General features: G+C 41.2%; 1 protein-coding gene across 5 annotated transcripts in view; it reads right to left on the bottom strand.

The window, feature by feature from the left end:
• Positions 1-19,866, bottom strand: part of LOC138183433 (ELKS/RAB6-interacting/CAST family member bruchpilot) — a 68,432-nt gene that overhangs the window by 42,071 nt on the left and 6,495 nt on the right. The window contains exons 1-4 of one of the 5 annotated variants that reach the window (XM_069120323.1): positions 6,764-6,888; positions 6,528-6,677; positions 2,266-2,362; positions 528-655 (exon numbers count right to left, since the gene is read on the bottom strand). In XM_069120323.1, coding sequence (XP_068976424.1) covers positions 528-655; positions 2,266-2,362; positions 6,528-6,668 — 366 coding nt within the window. In that variant the 5' untranslated portion in view covers positions 6,669-6,677; positions 6,764-6,888. Of the gene's footprint in view, positions 1-527; positions 656-2,265; positions 2,363-6,527; positions 6,678-6,763; positions 6,889-19,866 lie in introns of those variants that run through there. The other 4 variants (XM_069120320.1, XM_069120321.1, XM_069120324.1 and 1 more) reach the window with 4 other exon arrangements.

Raw genomic sequence — 19,866 nt, 5'->3', positions numbered from 1 at the left:
TCCCTTTCTGGCGGGGTGGCGCGTGATGGCATAACGGCGCGGCGTGAAGTATCATACGCAAATGGGTGGAACAAGGGTGGCGGCGGCGGCGAGGGGGACTGAAGCATGAAATGACACGGGGCAAGAGAACTGTGAAGCCACTGGCAGCGCAATAATAACTCTCTACTTTGCAAGCAAACTACGTCACAACAGTGGGCAGCGATTTTAAGAAAGAGAAAATCAAACAAAAAGAAAAAAAACAGTAGAAGAATAAGATATGTGAAAGAGAGAATATAGAACAATGTCGATCCCGTTTCGTAATATGCGTGTGCACCCGCATCTCTGCACCGCGAGATGCGTGTGTACAATGGTCTCACGATAGACGAACGATACATGATATGTACATATACGTTGGATGAGCGTGATAGTAACATATCGTCGATCAGAGTGGTAGTGATACATATATATGTAGAGAGAGAATAATAATTATATATATATATATATATGTATAATGAATATGCCGACATGGGTAGAAATAGCTTAAGGACCTGCTTCTGGGCCATCGACTGCATCTGCTGGAACATGATCCTTTCCTCCTCTTTTCCTGGAACAGCAGAAAGCAACGAGAAGCTCTTGGTATGTCTGCTCGGTGTCCAGATTTTCGTACGGTCTCTGTCTGCGTTTTACACGATTTAACATCAATTTTTAAAGGTCTCTTGGTACGGTTCTCTTCGTGATCTTTCATGTAGGGGAGGGGAGGAATATGATCTTTGAAAGCTTCGTTTCTCGTGAATTTTACAAGGTGAAATTGGCTTTTTTTTTAAACACTTCTTCGGTGATTGCAGCTTTTCGTCCTACAATACCATTCGAATAATACCCGTGTTTCGCTGTTACATGCTACGACGAAGAATCGGTGCTATTTTTTCCATGTCTCATTAGTTGAAGTTTTCGGTCAATTATCGAATGATATCTAAGCCGTAAACATCGTCAGAATGAAACCGAACGTTCTGAAATGTTTCTCACGACACCAGTCGACGATATAACGGGCTGTTATCGTCAACCAGCTTTGTATCTCGGTCACAGCGAAACTGCGATGACGATATTTTCGTGCATCCAGCACGACGTTTCGCAAATAAGCACGCTTACGTTCTCGCACAAAATAGTTTCACGATCCAGTTGCAAATATTTCCGCTACAATTACCGCGGTTACGGCCAACTTTCGTTCGTTTCGCGATTATTAGCTGTCACGAGCGAGTGAATATTACAGGACCACATAACCGCGCGGAATTGGGCACGAAGAAAATTCGTCCGGAAATTTCGGCGGAAGTTGAACCCCTTTACCGCTTTGTCCTGTTCTACGTGCACCCTCTTTATGATTATTATACGGGGAAGTTGTTACACGGCGCGTAATTTCGCGGATTATTTTTCCCCAAGAATCGAGGAGCGCAGCGAGCGCAAGCGCGCTTTAATTTCGCGCAGAACTCAGCGACGCGAGGGTTGCACGCGGCTCAAGGCTTCATGAAATTTTATTAATCGTCAGCTCTTTCGACAGCGTTTTCGTTGAAGTGTTAGTAACGATAAATATTGTTTTTCATCTTCTTAAGAATCTTTTCGTAATTCACTAAAGAGTCACGTGATGCTGCTAATTCAAACGAAGGTCTTCGTCGCTAGAATGTTATTATATGATGCACGAGGATAAATATCTGCAGAATGGTCACACACACATACTTTTACTAAAAGATGAAATACTTTAGTGAAGGATAGCGAATGCTCACAGAATTGAAGTGAATTGATCGAACAATTTTTACATATTTATGGTAATACTCGGTAATACTGTTTACGGTTTTACGATATCGATTCTACAAAAATTCGTTAACCTCTTGCCTTACCGTTTCTTTAGTAGCCATTTAAGCTAGCGCTAACTATTCATTGTTATAACAGAGCGTCGAATGAAGAATATTAAGATATTATATGCAGTTTAGATGTACCTAACGATCTTCTGTCTAAAAAGTTGAAATTAGAATTACAGTTTAATGTAAATCTTCTTATCAAAGTAAACTTATCTTTATTAAGCGAGGACCTGAACTCTAAGAGCCACAATTCGTGCCTTAATACTACAAGACAAGAGGTTAAAGAGTTACAAGCGTTACATTAGTATTTCTTATCTCACTTCATTTCTGTCTTTGCAGAAACCGCCTGGAATGCCACTGTTGCACGAACGAGACGTTAATTAGTAAAAATGATGGCGTTTGTGTAGGAAAGTCGAATTTGAATGGAATGCCTCACCCATCCCCTTGTTTTGGAGCATCTCGAGCAGCTTCTTGATGCTTTCATCACGAGCTTGCAGGGTTTGCTTCTGTGTCTCTATTCTCAATTCCAGTTCCTGTAATCGAAAAAAGAAAACGGTGAAATCGCATTTTACGCGACCTCTGAGAACGCAAGTTCCGCTAGCTTTAACTGACATTTCGTCGGGGTAATTGAAAAAATCCAAGCTCGTTCGCAAGAATTCGTTTTACAGCTTCCGCTGACCTTCCTCGTCCTGGCGCTTATGCAATAATACCGGATCCATGACAAATTTATCACAGGTAATCTTCATTCCAGAGTTTAACGAGGTCGCTAACAAGACGGCCGAGTTTCTACTTTTATTTTATGAGGAACGCACGAACACGGCGTCGCGTCGATGACTTCAATTTCTTAAATTGAGACTTGCAAACGAAAGCATGCGGATCTTTAAATAACAACGCCGTTGAGACAATAAAGTGACAGAAAGACGCAAAGACAATTGTTCTCTGTTGAGCGTCGAGGTGAAGCATAGAGAGACGAAGGGAACTGGGTGTTTCACCGTAAAATGCTCGATTTGTGTTACGTCGTTGGTAGATAGTGGCGCTTGACGCCCGTATAACGAATTTAGACCGCCCCTTTGACGGCAGAAACGTAATTAGCCTGGAATTAGACACCCGCTGGCCGTCTCTCTTCCTTTTCTTGCCGACGTCGTCGCCGGAGAACGTTGTCGGCCGAACCTTATCGTCGATATCGTTTGATGCTTCTATACGAATTTCCTGCACTCTGATTTTTCCTCTATTTTTCTAATTTATTCAGATTTCTGCGAATATGCTCTAAGCGAATTGTACAGTAGAACGCCGTGGCAGCGAAACTTTCGCCAGTGTCTGATTAATTAAACTCCTACCGACTGGATTTACCTTTCCAAATATAAACTTCTATTATTTGAGGGATAAAAATGGCAGATATAAATGGAGAAAATCGGCAAAATTCAATTATACGAAATCCAGTTATAATTTTTTTACCAGAAACTTCGATTTACGTTTCAAGATATTTTGTCCTTTCTACAAATACCTCTCACGAGGGTAAATAACAAAACGCCCTGAAAGAAACGGCTAAACAATATCCCTGACAATTTTATCGAGGTTAATAACCCAGTTCCTACGACAAACAATCAAAGTTTTAGACCGCGTGATTATTTCTTTATTCGTATTCCTCAAAAGCAGAAACCAGTTACCGCAGAAATGGTCTTTCAGCTGTGCAAGCTTTCTCGAAGCTTAGCTGAAAATAAATGCACCCGGTTCAATGTTAAACGGTCTAAGTTCAATAAACGAAGACATTCGGTCTCTGGCTTATGCTCGAAATACACCAGAGAATCTGCGCAGGATTTTCGAACAAGCGTAGACTTTTCTTCAATTCTGTGCACATTCGAGAATACATTTAATTCGTATCAAGGTCCGATTCGGATTTGTCTCAAAACGCTTAATTTTCTCTCTCTTGTTTCTTTCGACCCTAGGAGAGGATCTATCTTGTTTTCTTTTTCTTCTCAAAAATAAAGTATCATAGTACTAAAGCTGGTATCGACATAACCCTCCTTTTTCGTCAATTTTGCCGAGAAAAAGGAAAACCGAGGAGTCGGGAAGGGGCGGGGACGGAGAGGAAGGCTAAGAGACAGAGGAAGACGATATCTAGCGATCGATCGTGAGGGTCGACGTGATAGCGGCTTGTCATGAGAAAAATGATACCGGAAGTCAGAGGGTAGTGTCGATGGACCTTACCACGATCGGCGTATTCGATAATAAAGACTGAGAGAACGTAGCCAGAAAGCGGCTGCATAATTTGGCAAGTGGCCAAAGGCGACCAGTTGCTTCCAGTGCGTTGCACGTTTGACCTGTCTACGCGATCGTTTGGCCGGGTATACGGCGTTAACTCGTTCGGCAGAATTTTCGATCGGCTTCGACCGATTCACTGGCGGTTCTTCGACTTCCTTTCGCTAGTGGGACTGTGTATACTTTTGGGACGGTCGTTCGAATCGATAAGCAAGCTCCGAAGCGAGCTCTAGATTTTAGTATTCCAGATGAATCTCATTGGGTGTTCTTCGCGTAAGAAGCAATGATTTGATATCCGGCACGATACCGACAACTTCCTCTGCAATGGAACCTATTCGAACTGAATGAACGAGCTGGTTTCAATTGATATTACGTATGCTACTAGAACGAAAGCGAACGATCGTGCACGAGATAATCGTGGGGCTCGATTTACTCGCCGTTTTGACAGGATACAAGCGATTTAGATGCCGATTCGTTCGCCTAATCTGTAACGGGTGCGGTTTGACTGGCGCCCAGACGTCACGCGGACAACCGAAATAGACAAGAGGTTTAGATGCTGTTCGAGGTAAACGACCGATTGTCCGCCAACGGTTCGCGATGCTTCCGGAAATCTTGGCAACGGCAGCTATCAGCTTCCCGCAATAACTCCGTTAATTCTGCCACCCAGTGGCGCCGAAAGCGATCCAACGGTTTCTCCGAACCGCTGTGCTGGATCAATAAACTCCGGTGGAACACGAATGTCGTGTTGCGCCCCGGCGAAATTAGATTGTGTCGAGATTAACGATAATTCTATAGATTCCGGGGGAATTTACAAAAGAAATTTCACAGATCTCGAAGGAGACTAAACAAAAAAGCAATGTAAATTCGATTCCATCGGAATTTTAGATCGACATCAGGTACAACCATTGGTTTTATCGTGTAGCACCGTCCAATTCTGTTACTTCTAGAAAATTTACACCGCAATTTCATCAATTTAGAGAACGCTGGAGAGAGAAACAATGAGACAATGAATTGAAGATAGCGAATTTAAATAACGAATTCACCTTCTAGCTATCTTAATTATATATTCCAATTGTTCCGATAGAACAAAATGGAACATAAGTAATTCAATAAAATAATATAAAACAACAAATGTTGTGCATCTATTACTTCCTTATAAAACGAAAGAAACTTTTGAGATAACCTAATATTATTCATACATCGAATTATCCTTAATCTTATCATTATGCTTATCTTTATCAGAAACGAGAAAGGGATTCTCTAAAATGTTTCAAAGCACAAGATGTAGATAATACTCGGTTTTGCAAGGTATGTACCATTCATTGAGGACTGGAAATGAGAGAACGAGGTCGTACGACGAAAAAGATGGCTGGAGGTTTTGAAATTCGCGACCCGGCCTCTACCTTTGCTCCCGTTTCGCGCCTTCTATTCCTATTATTCCTCATTATAATGATCGTCCGCCAGTGAACACCATTCTTCCGGCGAATTCCAATCCGAACGAAAGCCAACGATCCTCCATTTTTTCCTCAAAATTCATTATTTTCTGCGGACAAGACGATGGGTGAACAGGTCGCGTCCAATCTTCCGCTTATGAAGGAAGAGTTCAGGGTTAGGATTAGGGTTTCGTTTCCTATTGTGTAAACATTGAAAAATATTGGTTGTAACAATGAAATGTCTGTGTCAACGCTTCAAATTCTTTACGTATATAGTACTAAAAAAAGTATGTAGTTTGAGTGTTTCGAGGATCTTGAAATACTGCTTTCCTTAGCTGAAATGTCTTTTCTGGCATGTTTTCGAAATACGTTGAAGTATTTAAAATTCTCCATGTTTTTATAACTTTTAGGTGAAGTTATATCATACAGGCTGTAAGGAAGTAATGACAGAATATTTTTAATCGAGCGAAGGAAAGCAAAGATAGCAGAAAAAAGATGCAAAAACTTAACTAAGGAACGCGGCGTAGTTTTAAAAGTTCATCGATACTCTTTGAAGTGGTAGAGCGATTCGTCGTTAGTTGCTTAAATTTTCTTTTTTTCAACGACGTTGAAAACGAATAACGGAGTAATGCCGCAATATTTTTACTTTCTAAAATCTAAAATAAAAATATTGTTGGAAAATAGTATTAGAGACTTTGCAGCTTAACGAGGGAAATGTATCGATTGCTATGAAACTATGCTTTCATTAATAAATTTACTTCAATGAGAAGCAAAATCATATTCCTTTGAGTGGATGCAGACGGACATTTTGTATGTTACGACCTAATAAAATCGACCTGATATTTCGTTTTTTTTATTATGTCACTCGTGTCGCGATAAGCGTAAGAACTGGAGCGAGAAGGATTGATAACATTCCCCTTTGGTGCGTCGGGAAATGTAAAGTTCGAGGTTGAAAAATCCTCGTTCTTGTTTTGTTTTTTTTTTTTAAAGTGGATAAACCACTTACCTTGATCGTGTCACGAAGTATGGCGATCTCTCGCGTCAGATGCTCGTTCTCGTTGTACAAAACTTCCATTTGCTGTTGCATCTCGACGCTTGGCCCTCGCATCCGCATTCTCAGCTCCTCTTCCAGTTGTCGAACCATCATACTTTGTTTCTGTAACAGAAAATAAATGAATTTTTTTAAACGAGATCGTACGCTGGCCTCGGCTAATTGCGTTAATAAAAAGTCACATTACATACAGGTACTTGTGTGTACTATAGTGCAATTTCCAGTTGGGCGAGTTGAAATTAAAATGCAGAGTTTCTTTGTTTCGCCTGTTATTTTCTTACGTTTTACATAGAATGATATAAAAGTCAATAGTTTCAAGCCACTTGGCGTTTGAACGTGTATACTTGGATAATTGCATATTCGAGCTACGCGAAACTACTTCGAGCATGAAACTGATAAGCGGATCGATAGAAGCTCGACACAAGGGAGCACTTTGTCACTCTTTCCAGGAAAGTGTTTTCAATATTCCTCTTTATATAAATACTTGAGTTCTCTACAAATATTAAAATATAATGAAATTGAAATACAACAAAATCTGCAAACAGGGAGCAACGTATAAAAATATTTTTTATTTTCCTGGCAATTTTTAATTACCTAAAAATCACGTTCCACTCAACGAAGCAGACACGTAAAATGCTTTATCCGCGAAACATTTCGCCTAGCGAATCTCGAGTGCTGTCTGATTCTCTTTCGGAGTACTTATCATGATGCTCGATGATATCGAAGAGGGATTCGGTCTGTTTGCTCGAAAGGAAGGCGTTAGAGCTACGAGACAAGGTTGTCGTCAACAGGGAGTCGGACGAAACGGGAAGAAAATCGGGACCGATTACACGTTGAAAAAGAGAAATCGGTGTCTGGAAAGAGTTTCCTCCGAGAACGTGCGAAACGCTCGACCAAAGTCAATATTTCTAGCGGAAGTTCGATCGTCGTGCACGTTCTCTTTAGACTCGCAACGCTTTTCCGGCATCTTTCCTTCTCCATTTCTGTCCCGTCTTTCTGAATCTTCGACTGAATTACTTTGACCCTTCTTCACGTTCTCCTTTATTCATCTTCTTTGAGCTGTGTATTCCTTTGCCAGTTTCTGAATTGTATTATTTTTTTTTATCCTTCCAGTAGAAAGAGCACTCTTCTTAAAGCTTTGTATCGCTTCTTAGAAGGTTGTTATGGACTTTCCATCTATTTGCAGACGTTGCATTAAAATTTTCCTTATTTCCTTTAATTAATATATACGCGGTCTGTACTATAAGCCAGCCGGTTGCTTCTCTTTGCCAAATTTCAGTATTTCGATTATACTCCCATCCCCTGTTCCTCTTTCACTTTACGTCTTATTTCTTGTCTTTCGAATTTCTTCGACGTCGCTTTCTGCTGCTTGAATTTCCCACTCGACTCTCTTTTCGTGAATATTCTTCCAAGGCCTTCGTCAAGCTCGTTAGGCATCGTTAATGACGACAACGCGACGCTAGTGTGACAAAGGAAACAAACTAACGAAAAAAAAAAAAAACGTTGCCGCAGACCGGATGATTAGAAGCAGCATGTTTCGGCGTATATTTCATACAAGAACAACGAACTGCCGTTTGCCGGAGTAAAATATTCTCGCTCTCTTCATCGAGCCCCTAACTGAGCAACTTTCGTAATTAAGTCTAGACGTATGTAATTTATGACAGCGATAATTCTTAGAACTCAGTGAAAGCTAATGAGATAATTAGCAATTTGATAAAATTTATAATTTCACGTAGGAGGAATATAAATCAAATCATAAGGAATAATATGGTTTCGAAGGCGGACGATCAAAAGCATACGCAAATCGCAATTTTATTTTTTAGCATTGTACATCGTTTATTTCTATGCGTTGGATGACAATGCGTTAACAAACCTCGCGCCTCGTCGTCGTTACGACAGAGACGATGCTCGACCGGAAGCGGTGCCCGCTCAATAGCGACGATCGACCTGATTTCGCGTACGAACAAGCAACGACAACGTGCCATAGAGGCTGTAGAGGTCGAGAGAGCTCCCCTCCATCCTGTGACGTCAGCTACCCCCATAACGAAATTAATCCACCAAGCCATGGCCGAATTCCCCTTTTCAATCCTACCCTACTTGCCACAAATTGTCCCAATCTCTCTATTCTACAACTGTTTGCCTTTACATCCTTATTCCACTTCTAATTTCCTTCTAATTAGAATTTCACCTTAGGCATGCTAACTGAGGTTGGTATTCTTATTAATACATTCACAGCGAGTAATTTAAAGAGAGTAGCAGCCGAAGCCTGAAATTAACATTTAACTCTGCCGCGGAATCCTTACGTTTTGTTTCAACGTTTCGTTTCAAGAACATCTTTAACACAAAGTCAAAACGAGAGATCCAATATTTCGAGATCCAACATATACGAGAGCGTACCAATATTTCGTTCGAACTTGAGATGTTTCGTAGCATCACCGTTGAACAAAACTCACTCGAAGATGAATCCAAAAGAGCGCAGCAAGATTAACAACAACGTTCTCATCCCCCTTAATAATTTCAGTTCCATTCAATGAAACCATGTTTTCCCTAGACGTGTGTAGGTTCGGTATTTTTATTAGAACTCGATCCTGTGAATTCCCACATCTTGCAGCCCCGTTGAGATCGGATAGCAACGAATGAGACACATGGAAATCGAATTTCAACGGGCTGTTCTGTAATCGAAATCGAGCGGTGCGTTTCCAAGGGAATGCAAGGAGCATACAACCCGCCACAACTCTCCAGGTTGTTACGATCGCTAGGGGTGTCGGTGTGTACATGGTGTCACGTGTTCTGGTTTCGAAACGATTAGCCCTCGATTAACCCTCGACGCGCAGGGAACCCGATCTCTCTCTTTCTCTCGGGGGTGCGATCGGTATCGTCCATCGACACAGTTTACGCTGGATATCGAACGCGCAACGACCGACGGAGGAACAAAGATGAAGCGGGGTTTTAAAGTTTAAACGAAGCCCCTCTTAAGACGAGATCCTATTAACGATCGCGTAAATCCTATCTCACGATGGCGTTTCTTCTTACGCCGCGTGTAACCCTCGTCGTGAAAACAACCGGTCGTCCACGGTCTTGGCGACTTAATGGACACCGACCACCTGGCAAAACGATCCTCTTCTTCGAATAATAGCGTCCTACAGCGTCTAAGAAGTTATGGCAGCGGCAAGAAAGATCCCTTTTGTTTTTAATTTTGCAGTAGAGTCTTGTAACATTTCTTGAATGCCCTTGGTAGGAGTGGGATATTTCTGTAATTTCATACTCATAACTACGAATATATTTGGATTTTTACTTTCTCGTTTGCTAGGAGGAGGGAATCGTAAACAATATTTGATTAAATATCGTCAAAATCGAAACAATGTTAGGTATAACGTGCATGAAGAGAGCTTCGTTCGTCGCTAAACAGTTGAGTCAATTAATCATTTCCTGCTTCAAACCTTCCATTCCAAATCGATTTCACGGATAGGCCTGTAGCTATATCGGGTTCGGTATGTAACAGACTGATATAACAGTAGTTGGTAGTTGTAATTAAAGTTTGCGAAGTTGTTCAATCGACTTTGTTCTTTGCTTCCCACGAAGAAAATATCGTTATATACGATATGATAAATGCTTTGATTGCTATCGCTTCACGAATAGCTTTGATCATTTATTAAACCGATTAGATCGAACCTAAATGGGAAATTGTTTCGCTTGTTAAATATTACAACCAGTTTACTTTCTGATATTTTATGTATTCTTGCATGTTGCGTGCATTCTGTACGTTCATGTGTCTTTAAACCCATAAATATATAAGCACGTGCAATCTGCTAATGAGGCTTTTATCGATTTTTCATAGAAACGATTGGTTCATAATTCAGCATCTAAATGTCGTATTAAAAAAAGGAACGGGAGTGAAGTGTTAAGAAAATCTTCAAAATGTTTATGACTTTAATTAAAACGTTCTTATCGGTGTTATTTTGTCATAAATTTTTATCGTAATAATAAAATAAACAGGCAAGAAAGAAGCTTCTGGGAGAATCTTCCATGTACATGCGATAACGAGCTTTCCGAGAAGGGAACACGAAATAGGTCGCAAAATGTGGCGTGCTTTTACCAAGAAACAAAGTTATACAGGCAACTCTTTGATTTTTCCGAGGGGGTCGTTGCACGATAGATCGATCTCTTCCGGGCTCCCGTTACCTCGTGCATGTCGCTTAAATATTTTTCATCTTTCTTTTTTAATGCCTCTGTCATCGTAAATAGCATGGGATTAGATATGCAAGCCGTATATGCGCGGACCAGCTAACGGCGTAATATGTTTAGGTTATCATAATTGTTAAATAACAAAGTTACCAAGACTAAGCCAGTAACCTGTAACCTTTTTTTCGTGTTCATAAAACACGATAAGACACGATCGATATGTCTCTCCGGGAACTTTCGCGCGAAATGCGAAGTTTTTGCGAAATAAATCAAGCTAAAGTAGAGTTTATTCGTACTTTACAGTCGCATAACAATTTTTTCTTTTTTTTTTTAGAAACTTTGAAGAAGGTTGAAACGATCGAAAGAGGAATAAAGTATCATAGAACGATAAGTGGCATCGAATAAAAGTAGAACAGTCTCGTATCGATCGATCGTTCGATGGTAAATAAATGATAAATCAAATCGAACCTCTGTCTAAGTTCACCTCCTATTCTTCCGCTACTATCGTAGATTATTCAAACATCCTGTCGTGATTCGTCTCGAACAAAGCGTTCAATGAAGCTCCGCCTTATTTTTCGCATTGTGGGCTCGTTCTTCTCCTTTCCTCGTTTTTCCCTCGTAACAATAAAATTCCCACGATGCAACGGGTGACGCGTGTAGAAATCGATGACGTCAAACACGAAGGACAACGTAAAACTGTACGGGTCCCGACGATGTAAATTCCCCTGACCTAAATCCCACGATTTTCTCTGACCCCATTCCGAATTCGTATGTGGGTCACCGTGCTCCATTTAAACCGGCCATTCTAATACCGGCATTAGCGACATCCTAGGACCGCTTCGGATCTTTCACGCAAAGATAAGACGACAAACTTATCTTCTACATCGACGGTAAATTTACGAATACGATCGTTGAATTAGAATTTCGATACACGTTGCGACGTTAATCGATTTTGAAGGGGAGGTTATCGATGCTACTGAGACGAAAGTAGACTTTGATATAACAGCACATAAAATTTAATGACACGTAAATAAAAAGTAACATTTATCGGAAGAAGGTTTTATGAGAAAGGAAAGTATGTGATTTACGGAGTAAGAAATTAAAATTGTGTGTGACTTACTGTATGATTTGGAGAGCTGGAGAGTGATGGCTTCGACGGTTGCATGGTTCCGTTACAAATGACCAATAAAGATGCTTCGAGGGAAAAGTTTTTATGGGGTCAGCGGGGAAAAATCAATGCATAGATATAGAGAGAAGGGATGAAACCCGACATAAGTTATGTATATGTTCACGTGAATAAAACCATAATTCTCGCCATTGTGCCAAGCTTACGATAAAAATAATCTCCCTGTCTCTTCAGTCTTTCCCTTCCTAGAGTCCCAGCTAAAAGGTAACATAAATCTGAAAACTCGATGCTTAAAGAAGCGTAAAGTGGTCACTGAAAGACGCGCGCGAGACATCTCGAGTAGAATTTCCGGATTTTCAGTCGTTCGTGGTTTCTGCCTGTGAAAGCTCAGCTGTATTCGATCTCTTAAGGCGTCGAGAGATTGTGAACCGGTCACAACAACAAGATAACCACGTTACGAAAGAAACGATCAACGTTTCGTGCCAGACGAAACTGTCTTTACGCCAACCTCCCCTGGCAAACCTCGTTTCTCGCCGGAAGATCGATCTATGGTACGACGACCCCAAGAAACCAGAGAGTGGTTTCTACGTTTGCGTTGTAATATCGGGTTCTACACGGCTCGACGAGTCTATGAATCACTCCCAGCGAAAGATTGAAGAAAAATCAAGGAGAGAGAGCTTCTTTGTTCAGGTTTCGCTAATTCTACAGTGCTAACCAAGTTTTGTCAAACTAAAAAGATTCCGGTTCGTGTCAAATGTCGCTTAATTTCTACGGAACGTGGCTAGTGAGTGTCTCTTGCGTGAAAAACTAAAACATAGCGCACATTATCATTACCTAATTAACGATACACGATACTGTTTACATTATACTAGAAAATTATCTGTCAACGTAATACGATCGATATCAAACAATATCAAACCTGTGACAGAATAATCTAGTGCTTTCTTAATTAATTAAATTAATTGAAAACATATCCGGAAGTATAAATGACAAAGAGCTATCTCTTAGAAATAGCTGAAGTAAAAATAAACGAAGAACCTAGCAATTCACTGTAGTATTTTAAATTTCAAAAACATGTGGTTTCAGATAAGTCTATTGAACCGAAGAGAATATCGTGGAGCGTAGCGATGGACAAGGAAAACTGATATCCATTCATAAAAAAAAGAAAAAAAAATCGAATATAGATAGTAGGGAGTTTCAAGTTACAAAAGTTTGAGAAACTTCTCCTAACGGGGCTTTTAACGATCCACTGGGGCAAGCCTTGCCTTAGACGACCGCGACCCGTTCTGCCGTGAAAAAGTCTTCCATCAAAGTGTCTCTGCTTCCCTCTGTAACTCGCCAATACCCCTCGACCTCCCTCCCTTTGTCCAAGTCAACGGGGTTGTTATCGATCGACCGTGAGTGCCTTTGTCGTTCGCGTATCCTGAAATCCGTTTCGGTTTAAACGACCCTACCTGGTTTTCCAGCAAGCAAAGACGGATGGAACAACGAAACACTTCCGTGGTTCGGGTCGTTTCTCAACAGGCGTTCCTCGACCAACTTCGAGCAATTAAGACGTCTGTAAATCGTGACTTCGTCAGACATGGCGAGACATGGTGCAATGAAAGGTAGTTTGTGACTAGTTTGCCTGATCTCGTTTGGCGCGTTTTGTCCCAGGGTCCATGGAGTTTCGACTTCACTCACGTTCGGATCTACGTAGTGTTCTTTTGATGGAAAATTGGAACCCTGGAGGGAAATCGAATAGTCCAGAACTGAGACTTTCGGGCAGTTAGAAACGTTAGAGTAACGCAAGATTAGAACGAAATAATCAGTTGGGACGTGTTGAGCGACGAATTAAGCCACTCGTCTCGTTTGAAACTGAAGGTAAAGAAGACAAAACGCGTGTCAAGTAGCCGGGACGTGTTCACGACGCACGGATGGCTTCGGTAATCGCGAAAGACAATTATTTCGAGCGGCTCGTTACTTGTGTCTAACGTAGCTCCCTCTCGTTTAATTCCATTTAGTTTAGTTAGATTAGATCGGCGCGCAGATTAACTCCGCCCTCGAAACGACCCACCTATTCGATGACTTAAGTACTGTTCCGTTCCTCCGACTCTAAACAGTTAATCTTCCTTGAACTTATTTTTACACGGTTAAGATCTTGATCACGGAGTGATTCAACAAGTCCATCGTTTTTTTAAATATTTCATTGCTCGTATGTTTCTTACGTAGAAGTAGACACTGTTGGTTTTACGATGAATGATTGATCAGCGCTCCATTTCGGTTCCATCCAACGTGGACCAAACACCTGGTTGCTCGTAAGCAGGAAATTACACGATACCTCGGGGCGTCAAACTATTTCGATTCGGTAAATGTTAACGAGGGTGTAAGGTTTGGTCGATTTAACGAATGAATTCTCCGGTAGAGAAAACGGGACAGTGGTATGCCACGATCTCGAAAAGCGTAACTGCGTTCGATTTTTCCGCCAGCTAGAGAGAAAATTCCATACGGCGTTCAAGTGATTCAAGAAACGAATGCAACCCCTGGAAGTCGTAGTACACGTATTTGATGAGACAGACGCGATGGGGATCAGTAGGACGGAGGTAAAAGACGATGGGGAGGTTCGTGAAGCCAATGACAAAGGAAAAGAGGTTGTTGGCAAGAAGGGGATAGAAATAGGGTCACGTAGAAATACGGAAAGAGAACGAGAAAGACCGGAAACGTCTAGGTAGGAAAGAAAAATGAAAAGGGGGAATGCATAAGGCGAGCCAGTAAGAGAGGAACGAAGGAGCGAGAAAGCGAGAAGAACAGAGGGTTAGAGATATAGTGACCAAAAAAGACAGGAAAAAACATAGATAAAGTGTTGGGGCGATGCTACGGTTCGGGGGAAAGAAGATGAACGGAGAAGAAAGGACAAAGAATGAAACAGAAAGGCTGGGAACACGGTAGACTGGTAGTGAGTTTGGAAGAAGGAAAATGAGAAAGAACAAACGCGAGGAAAGCAGGAAAAGAGTCGAAAGTGAGCACTAGAGAAACGACGACGGAAAACGAGGGAATGACAACTAGAGAGAGAGAGAGAGCGGCAGAGAGAGAGAGAGAGAGAGAGAGAGAGAGAGAGAGAGTGCAGGTTGGTAGGGATGAGTTCCTGTCGCTCGATAACGCCTCTGCTTCTGCTCCGTCATCAGCATCTCTTCCTCTCTCTCTTTCTCTCTCTTTCTCTTTCTCCCGTCTTCTTATTTTGCCCCAAAGTCTCGATACACGCGACTGGATAAAGTTAAAAAGTACTCATTTCAAGTAATCACATTTTACTATATTCGTTAAATAAATTCAAATTATAACGGATTATGGAAAAGTAACGTGATTAAACATTTCGTTTTAAGCTTAAAGTATAATTACATTTAGTACAATGCATTAAATTAATTGTGGACGATTAACGCAATTTATATGTTGTAACGCTATGTATGCCATGTTCACAATCTTCCGGATGAAATAAGAATAAAATAAAATCAATGCTTTCGCAACTGGTGCAGGAAATAAACGAGGAACAAGCACGCATCGATGGTTCGTTTTATCTTCGATCCTGCGAGTCGACCGGCGAGACTGAATCGTCGTTTCGCGGCTACACCCGAGAAATGGTAGTCATGCATCACGCGTGGCAACGGTAATTATGTTAGCCGTTGGAAAATGGTCTTGCTGGAACCGTATCTGACCGGCGGATCGTGGCTGTACGAGCAAAAATCGGTCGACGTTCGTGCAGATCGACGATACTCGTCGATCCTTCTTATCGCGAGAAGTCCGATATCCCGTGTACGTTTCGGTATCGTGTTTTCGACCGAACGAGTGCATTCGCTGGTCGAAGAATGCTCGGTGATTTATACTGGAAACAGAACGTCGCAGAAGCGCCATGACTCTAGTTTTCGATATTTAAACAAAAATTATCAGGAGAAGCAAAAGGATCTGATTCGATCTTGTGATCACGTGGTTCACTGGTTCGATTGAAGATGTTCAACGTTAATATTTAACACGAGAATTTCGTAATATTTTTTCACTGATCAGTTTGGTTTACAACATTTTCTCCTCTTTCGATATATGATTTTTTGTGTCTGTATGTTTTTAATATTTGCTATCGTATACTTTGTATCACCGTGTATATCGATTGCAATATAATATTTATTTTGCAGAACGTTATCGTAGGATATTTTCTACGATTTTACCGAAAGCGAGTAAACGGATGTGTCCCCTCGTGGATCGATCGAGTGGCGTTTAAAAGTCGTCGAAATCATTCGACGCGGCTATAATAACCAAAAAAGCTTCGCGCCGAAGCAGAAATAACCTCGTTCCCCTGTCGATGGAATTGCACACGGTTCGCGTTATTGGAAAATACCTAACTCATGAATCGCGCAAAAGCTGTCGCAACCTGGCGAACGATGAAAAAGTTTCAGCTGCGTCTATCTTATCGCGCCACATGTTGGTCCTTCGTTTTGTCTACCGTTTGCCAAAAGAAAAAACGAAGAGAGGAAAGAAGAAGAAGAGAAATAATTGAGACGGGACATATAGGATAATTTTCAGAATGAACGAGTAACAGTTTTTAAGGCTTAAAACACTCCAAGACGATATATAGAATTTTTAATGGATCGAAAAACGATGGCAACGTTTGTTATTAGACTGCTGGCGTGTTGTCAAGCATTAAACCCGATGCATTTGCATCGTTTCTAAATCGACTTCGATGTTTGAAAAAAGAAGAGAGGAAAAAAAAATACACCAGTCCTTGCGTGTATAGATCGCAACGGCACATCGATTTTTTAAACATGTGTGCTTATGTCTGATGAACTTCGATAGCTGACATACACGGAAATAGCCGCGGGGGTCATCCCATTAAGTAATCTGACATAGATTACGGAATCGATATCGAGGATTAATTCGCCTTATCGTCGTAGCGCCGTTTTAGTCGTACCTATCCTTTCGTCGTACTGTCTGTGAAAATAGTTGGTAATCGAGAATAGATTGATGCTTCTAAATATATCCATCTGTTATGCCATCGTACGTATATATTTTCTTATATTTTCTTTTAATTTTAGATTTCGATCTTGAAACAATTCTTCTCTTGCAAATTTAAACACGAACTTGACGAAGAACTAAGAAGAACATAGAAAATATATGATACAATATATTCTGTCCCTTATTTTAAATGCTAGATATATGTTGTTACGTATAGTTCGAATCATATATATGCTCGTGATTCGAACAGAAACGCGAAGCATTCAGTTGGTTGTAGCGCAATAATTTTGGTGCACGTTGGAGAAACAGAAGAGAGGGGCGGAGGGGCGGAACAAACGTCTAAGTAAGCCATCGTGACGCCTGGTCGTGTACAAATAACGGAGAGTGACACGTTGGAAGTCACTTCCTCATTAAAGCCGCAGCTAGTGCGCACATGCCTTCAAAGCATGATTTATAGAGGGTTACCGAGATAACACACAACCAGCACGGAAAGATTATATACGTACGTCAGCTCGTGCAGCAATGAATTCAACATAGCTGCAAATGAAAACGACCGTTCGAAGAGTAGAACGCAGGCGCGTCCTACAATCGGCAAATTGCAATCAGTGATTTTTTTGCGTAACGAGTGAGAATTTTCAAACGGACGATTGTCAACGTCACCGAGAAAGATCGAAATGATGAGAACTCGTCGAAAGATCGACAGTCGCGATCAAACATGGTAAAGTTAGATTTAGCGGGGAAAGTTTCCCGAAACAACAGTTGAAATACCGAGGCCAGCCTCGCAAATATTAAAGTTTCTTTGTTCAAAGGATATTACGTTGTACCAATACTCTGTGTTGGAAACTGTTGGCGTCAGGTGGTGAAACATAGTTGGGAGAATGTCTGTAGTTTTCCATAAAAAGCTCGTGCACGTTACATCCCGATGTTTCGAACAGGTTATCGATAACGTATCGACGATGCAAATAAAAAATTGACGAGTTAGGCCACTTTTAAACTTGCGGGTGTCTCGAACTCTTGACGTATTCGGAACTTTCCTATTATAGGATAGAAATTATATTCTTGCAAGTATACCCTGTAATGGTTGGTAAATGCGATTAAACGTCGGGTAAACAACGTTATCGGTAGAAACAACTATAGATGAGAGCGCGAGGGTCTTGGGCCGGATCGATCGATTCATTTTAGAAGACCACGAGAGACACGTTTACTCTGTAACCCCGTGGAACAATGCGGTCGTGCCATAGTTAGACCGCGTGGCATAGGTTCTCGCTAATAATCCGCCTCGATATATTTAGGCCGATCGATATAGACGGACGTGTGCGCCGCACTTTACGCGGACCTGTACGCCACATTCACCAACGACACTCGTCTGAACACCAGAGTACAATTGTTTTGTCGCGTAGAAACTCGAGATACTGTCTCTTGGAATATTAACTTTGCATATGATACTTCCGTCTTTTAGAACTCTACGATCAAAGAAAAATATTCTTCAAGGTTCTAAGGTCTAAGAGGATCGACTGAGAGTAGAATGGCCTGTAGATTCTAAAGCGATCGTTTAAGCCGTTAAAAAGGGAGTCAGAAAAAGCGAAAAAATAGCACGGCAGTTTCCACGAGTCGAGCCACCTAATTCAGGCTTAGACACAAAAATAATTTGGGTTTCTGGGTTATCGATTCCAGGAAAAGAGAAGTTTACTGGAATATTTCCTTTTCTCAAATACTTCTCTCTAAACTGTTTATATTCAACAATGCTTGAAAATCAGCTCGATCCGGTTTTCGTTATATTCAATCATAGAATCTATACATCGAATCGTTTCATCGTAGAAAATCGATAAAAGATTTGAACGGCTGTTTAACGTGGTGCAGCAGCAAAGCAAAAGGAAAATATATCCGAGAGTATTACATGGACGGAATTGCCATAGCAAAAACGGGAAAGAGCGATTCAGTGGGCATGATAATGTTCCCAGAGCGAATCTCCATTTCCAGATGATATTGTCCCGTGTTTACGCGGCAAACGTTTCAAAATCCCCCTGGTATTCAATACGAAAGCACCGACGACAGAGGAGCCGCTAGTAAAAGGAAAGCTAACGAGGACATTGAAAATACGTTTTTTTTTTTAAAGTAGAACTTACTTACGACGATTTCGTTTTATCTGTTAATGTATGTAGCGACTTAATGCCAACTATAAGGCCAGATGCTGGAACCGGATGGCGATCAGAGAGGAACAGAAAGAGATAGATAGATAGATAGATAGATAGATAGATAGATAGAGAGAGAGAGAGAGAGAGAGAGAGAGAGAGAGAGTTTCGTCCGTGAGGTTGAAAAGAAGTTAGGGAACGTTATTGACACCGGAAACGCAACAATAAGTCGTTAGCTGTGGGAACACGTTCTTTCTTCGTAATTCCTTCGATTTTCATAGAACTAGCACAATCGGTCGGAATATTTCGAGCCGAGTCGCCATTTAACTATCAACGAAGTTAGAAACGTGTGATTCGGTTAAGCGACGGTGGTTCTCTTTCGACAGACACGGCACTGAACGACAGCTGCGTTCGAGATGAATTGAAAGCAGTGGTATGCACGAAGAACAGCGACCATTAGAGAGACCACTTCAACGACATTAAAGTTATGAACAGGAGCCCTTGGTCAACGATGGTACGTGGTTTATCTCGCTCTTCCGGCGTCGGAATCAATTTGTTTCGTCGAGCCTCTTTAACGGAGCAATTAATCCTCTGAGTAGAATTTCTTGTTGTTAGAAACAAAGCGCTGTTCAAGAACTACATTCAGAAATATTAACAATTTTTACGATCTACGAATACTCTACATCGTAGAATAAAAGTCGTTAAGAGAAGCCAAGTTGTCCCGAAAGGGATACACGAGTCGAAGTTTCCTGGTAGTCGAGTTCTCAGACGAAGCAATCAAATTCTTGAATGCGAATGGCGTAAGACCCAGTTTTCGTTGGACGTCAGGTCAATTCGGAGCTGGCTGTTCCATTGAAAGATGAACAGGCAACGCGAT

The sequence above is a fragment of the Bombus flavifrons genome, chromosome 9 (genome assembly GCF_040668555.2).
Source record: "Bombus flavifrons isolate JBK064 chromosome 9, iyBomFlav1_principal, whole genome shotgun sequence".
Taxonomy (NCBI): Eukaryota; Metazoa; Arthropoda; class Insecta; order Hymenoptera; family Apidae; genus Bombus; species Bombus flavifrons.
This window is presented reverse-complemented; position numbering and strand designations above follow the sequence as displayed.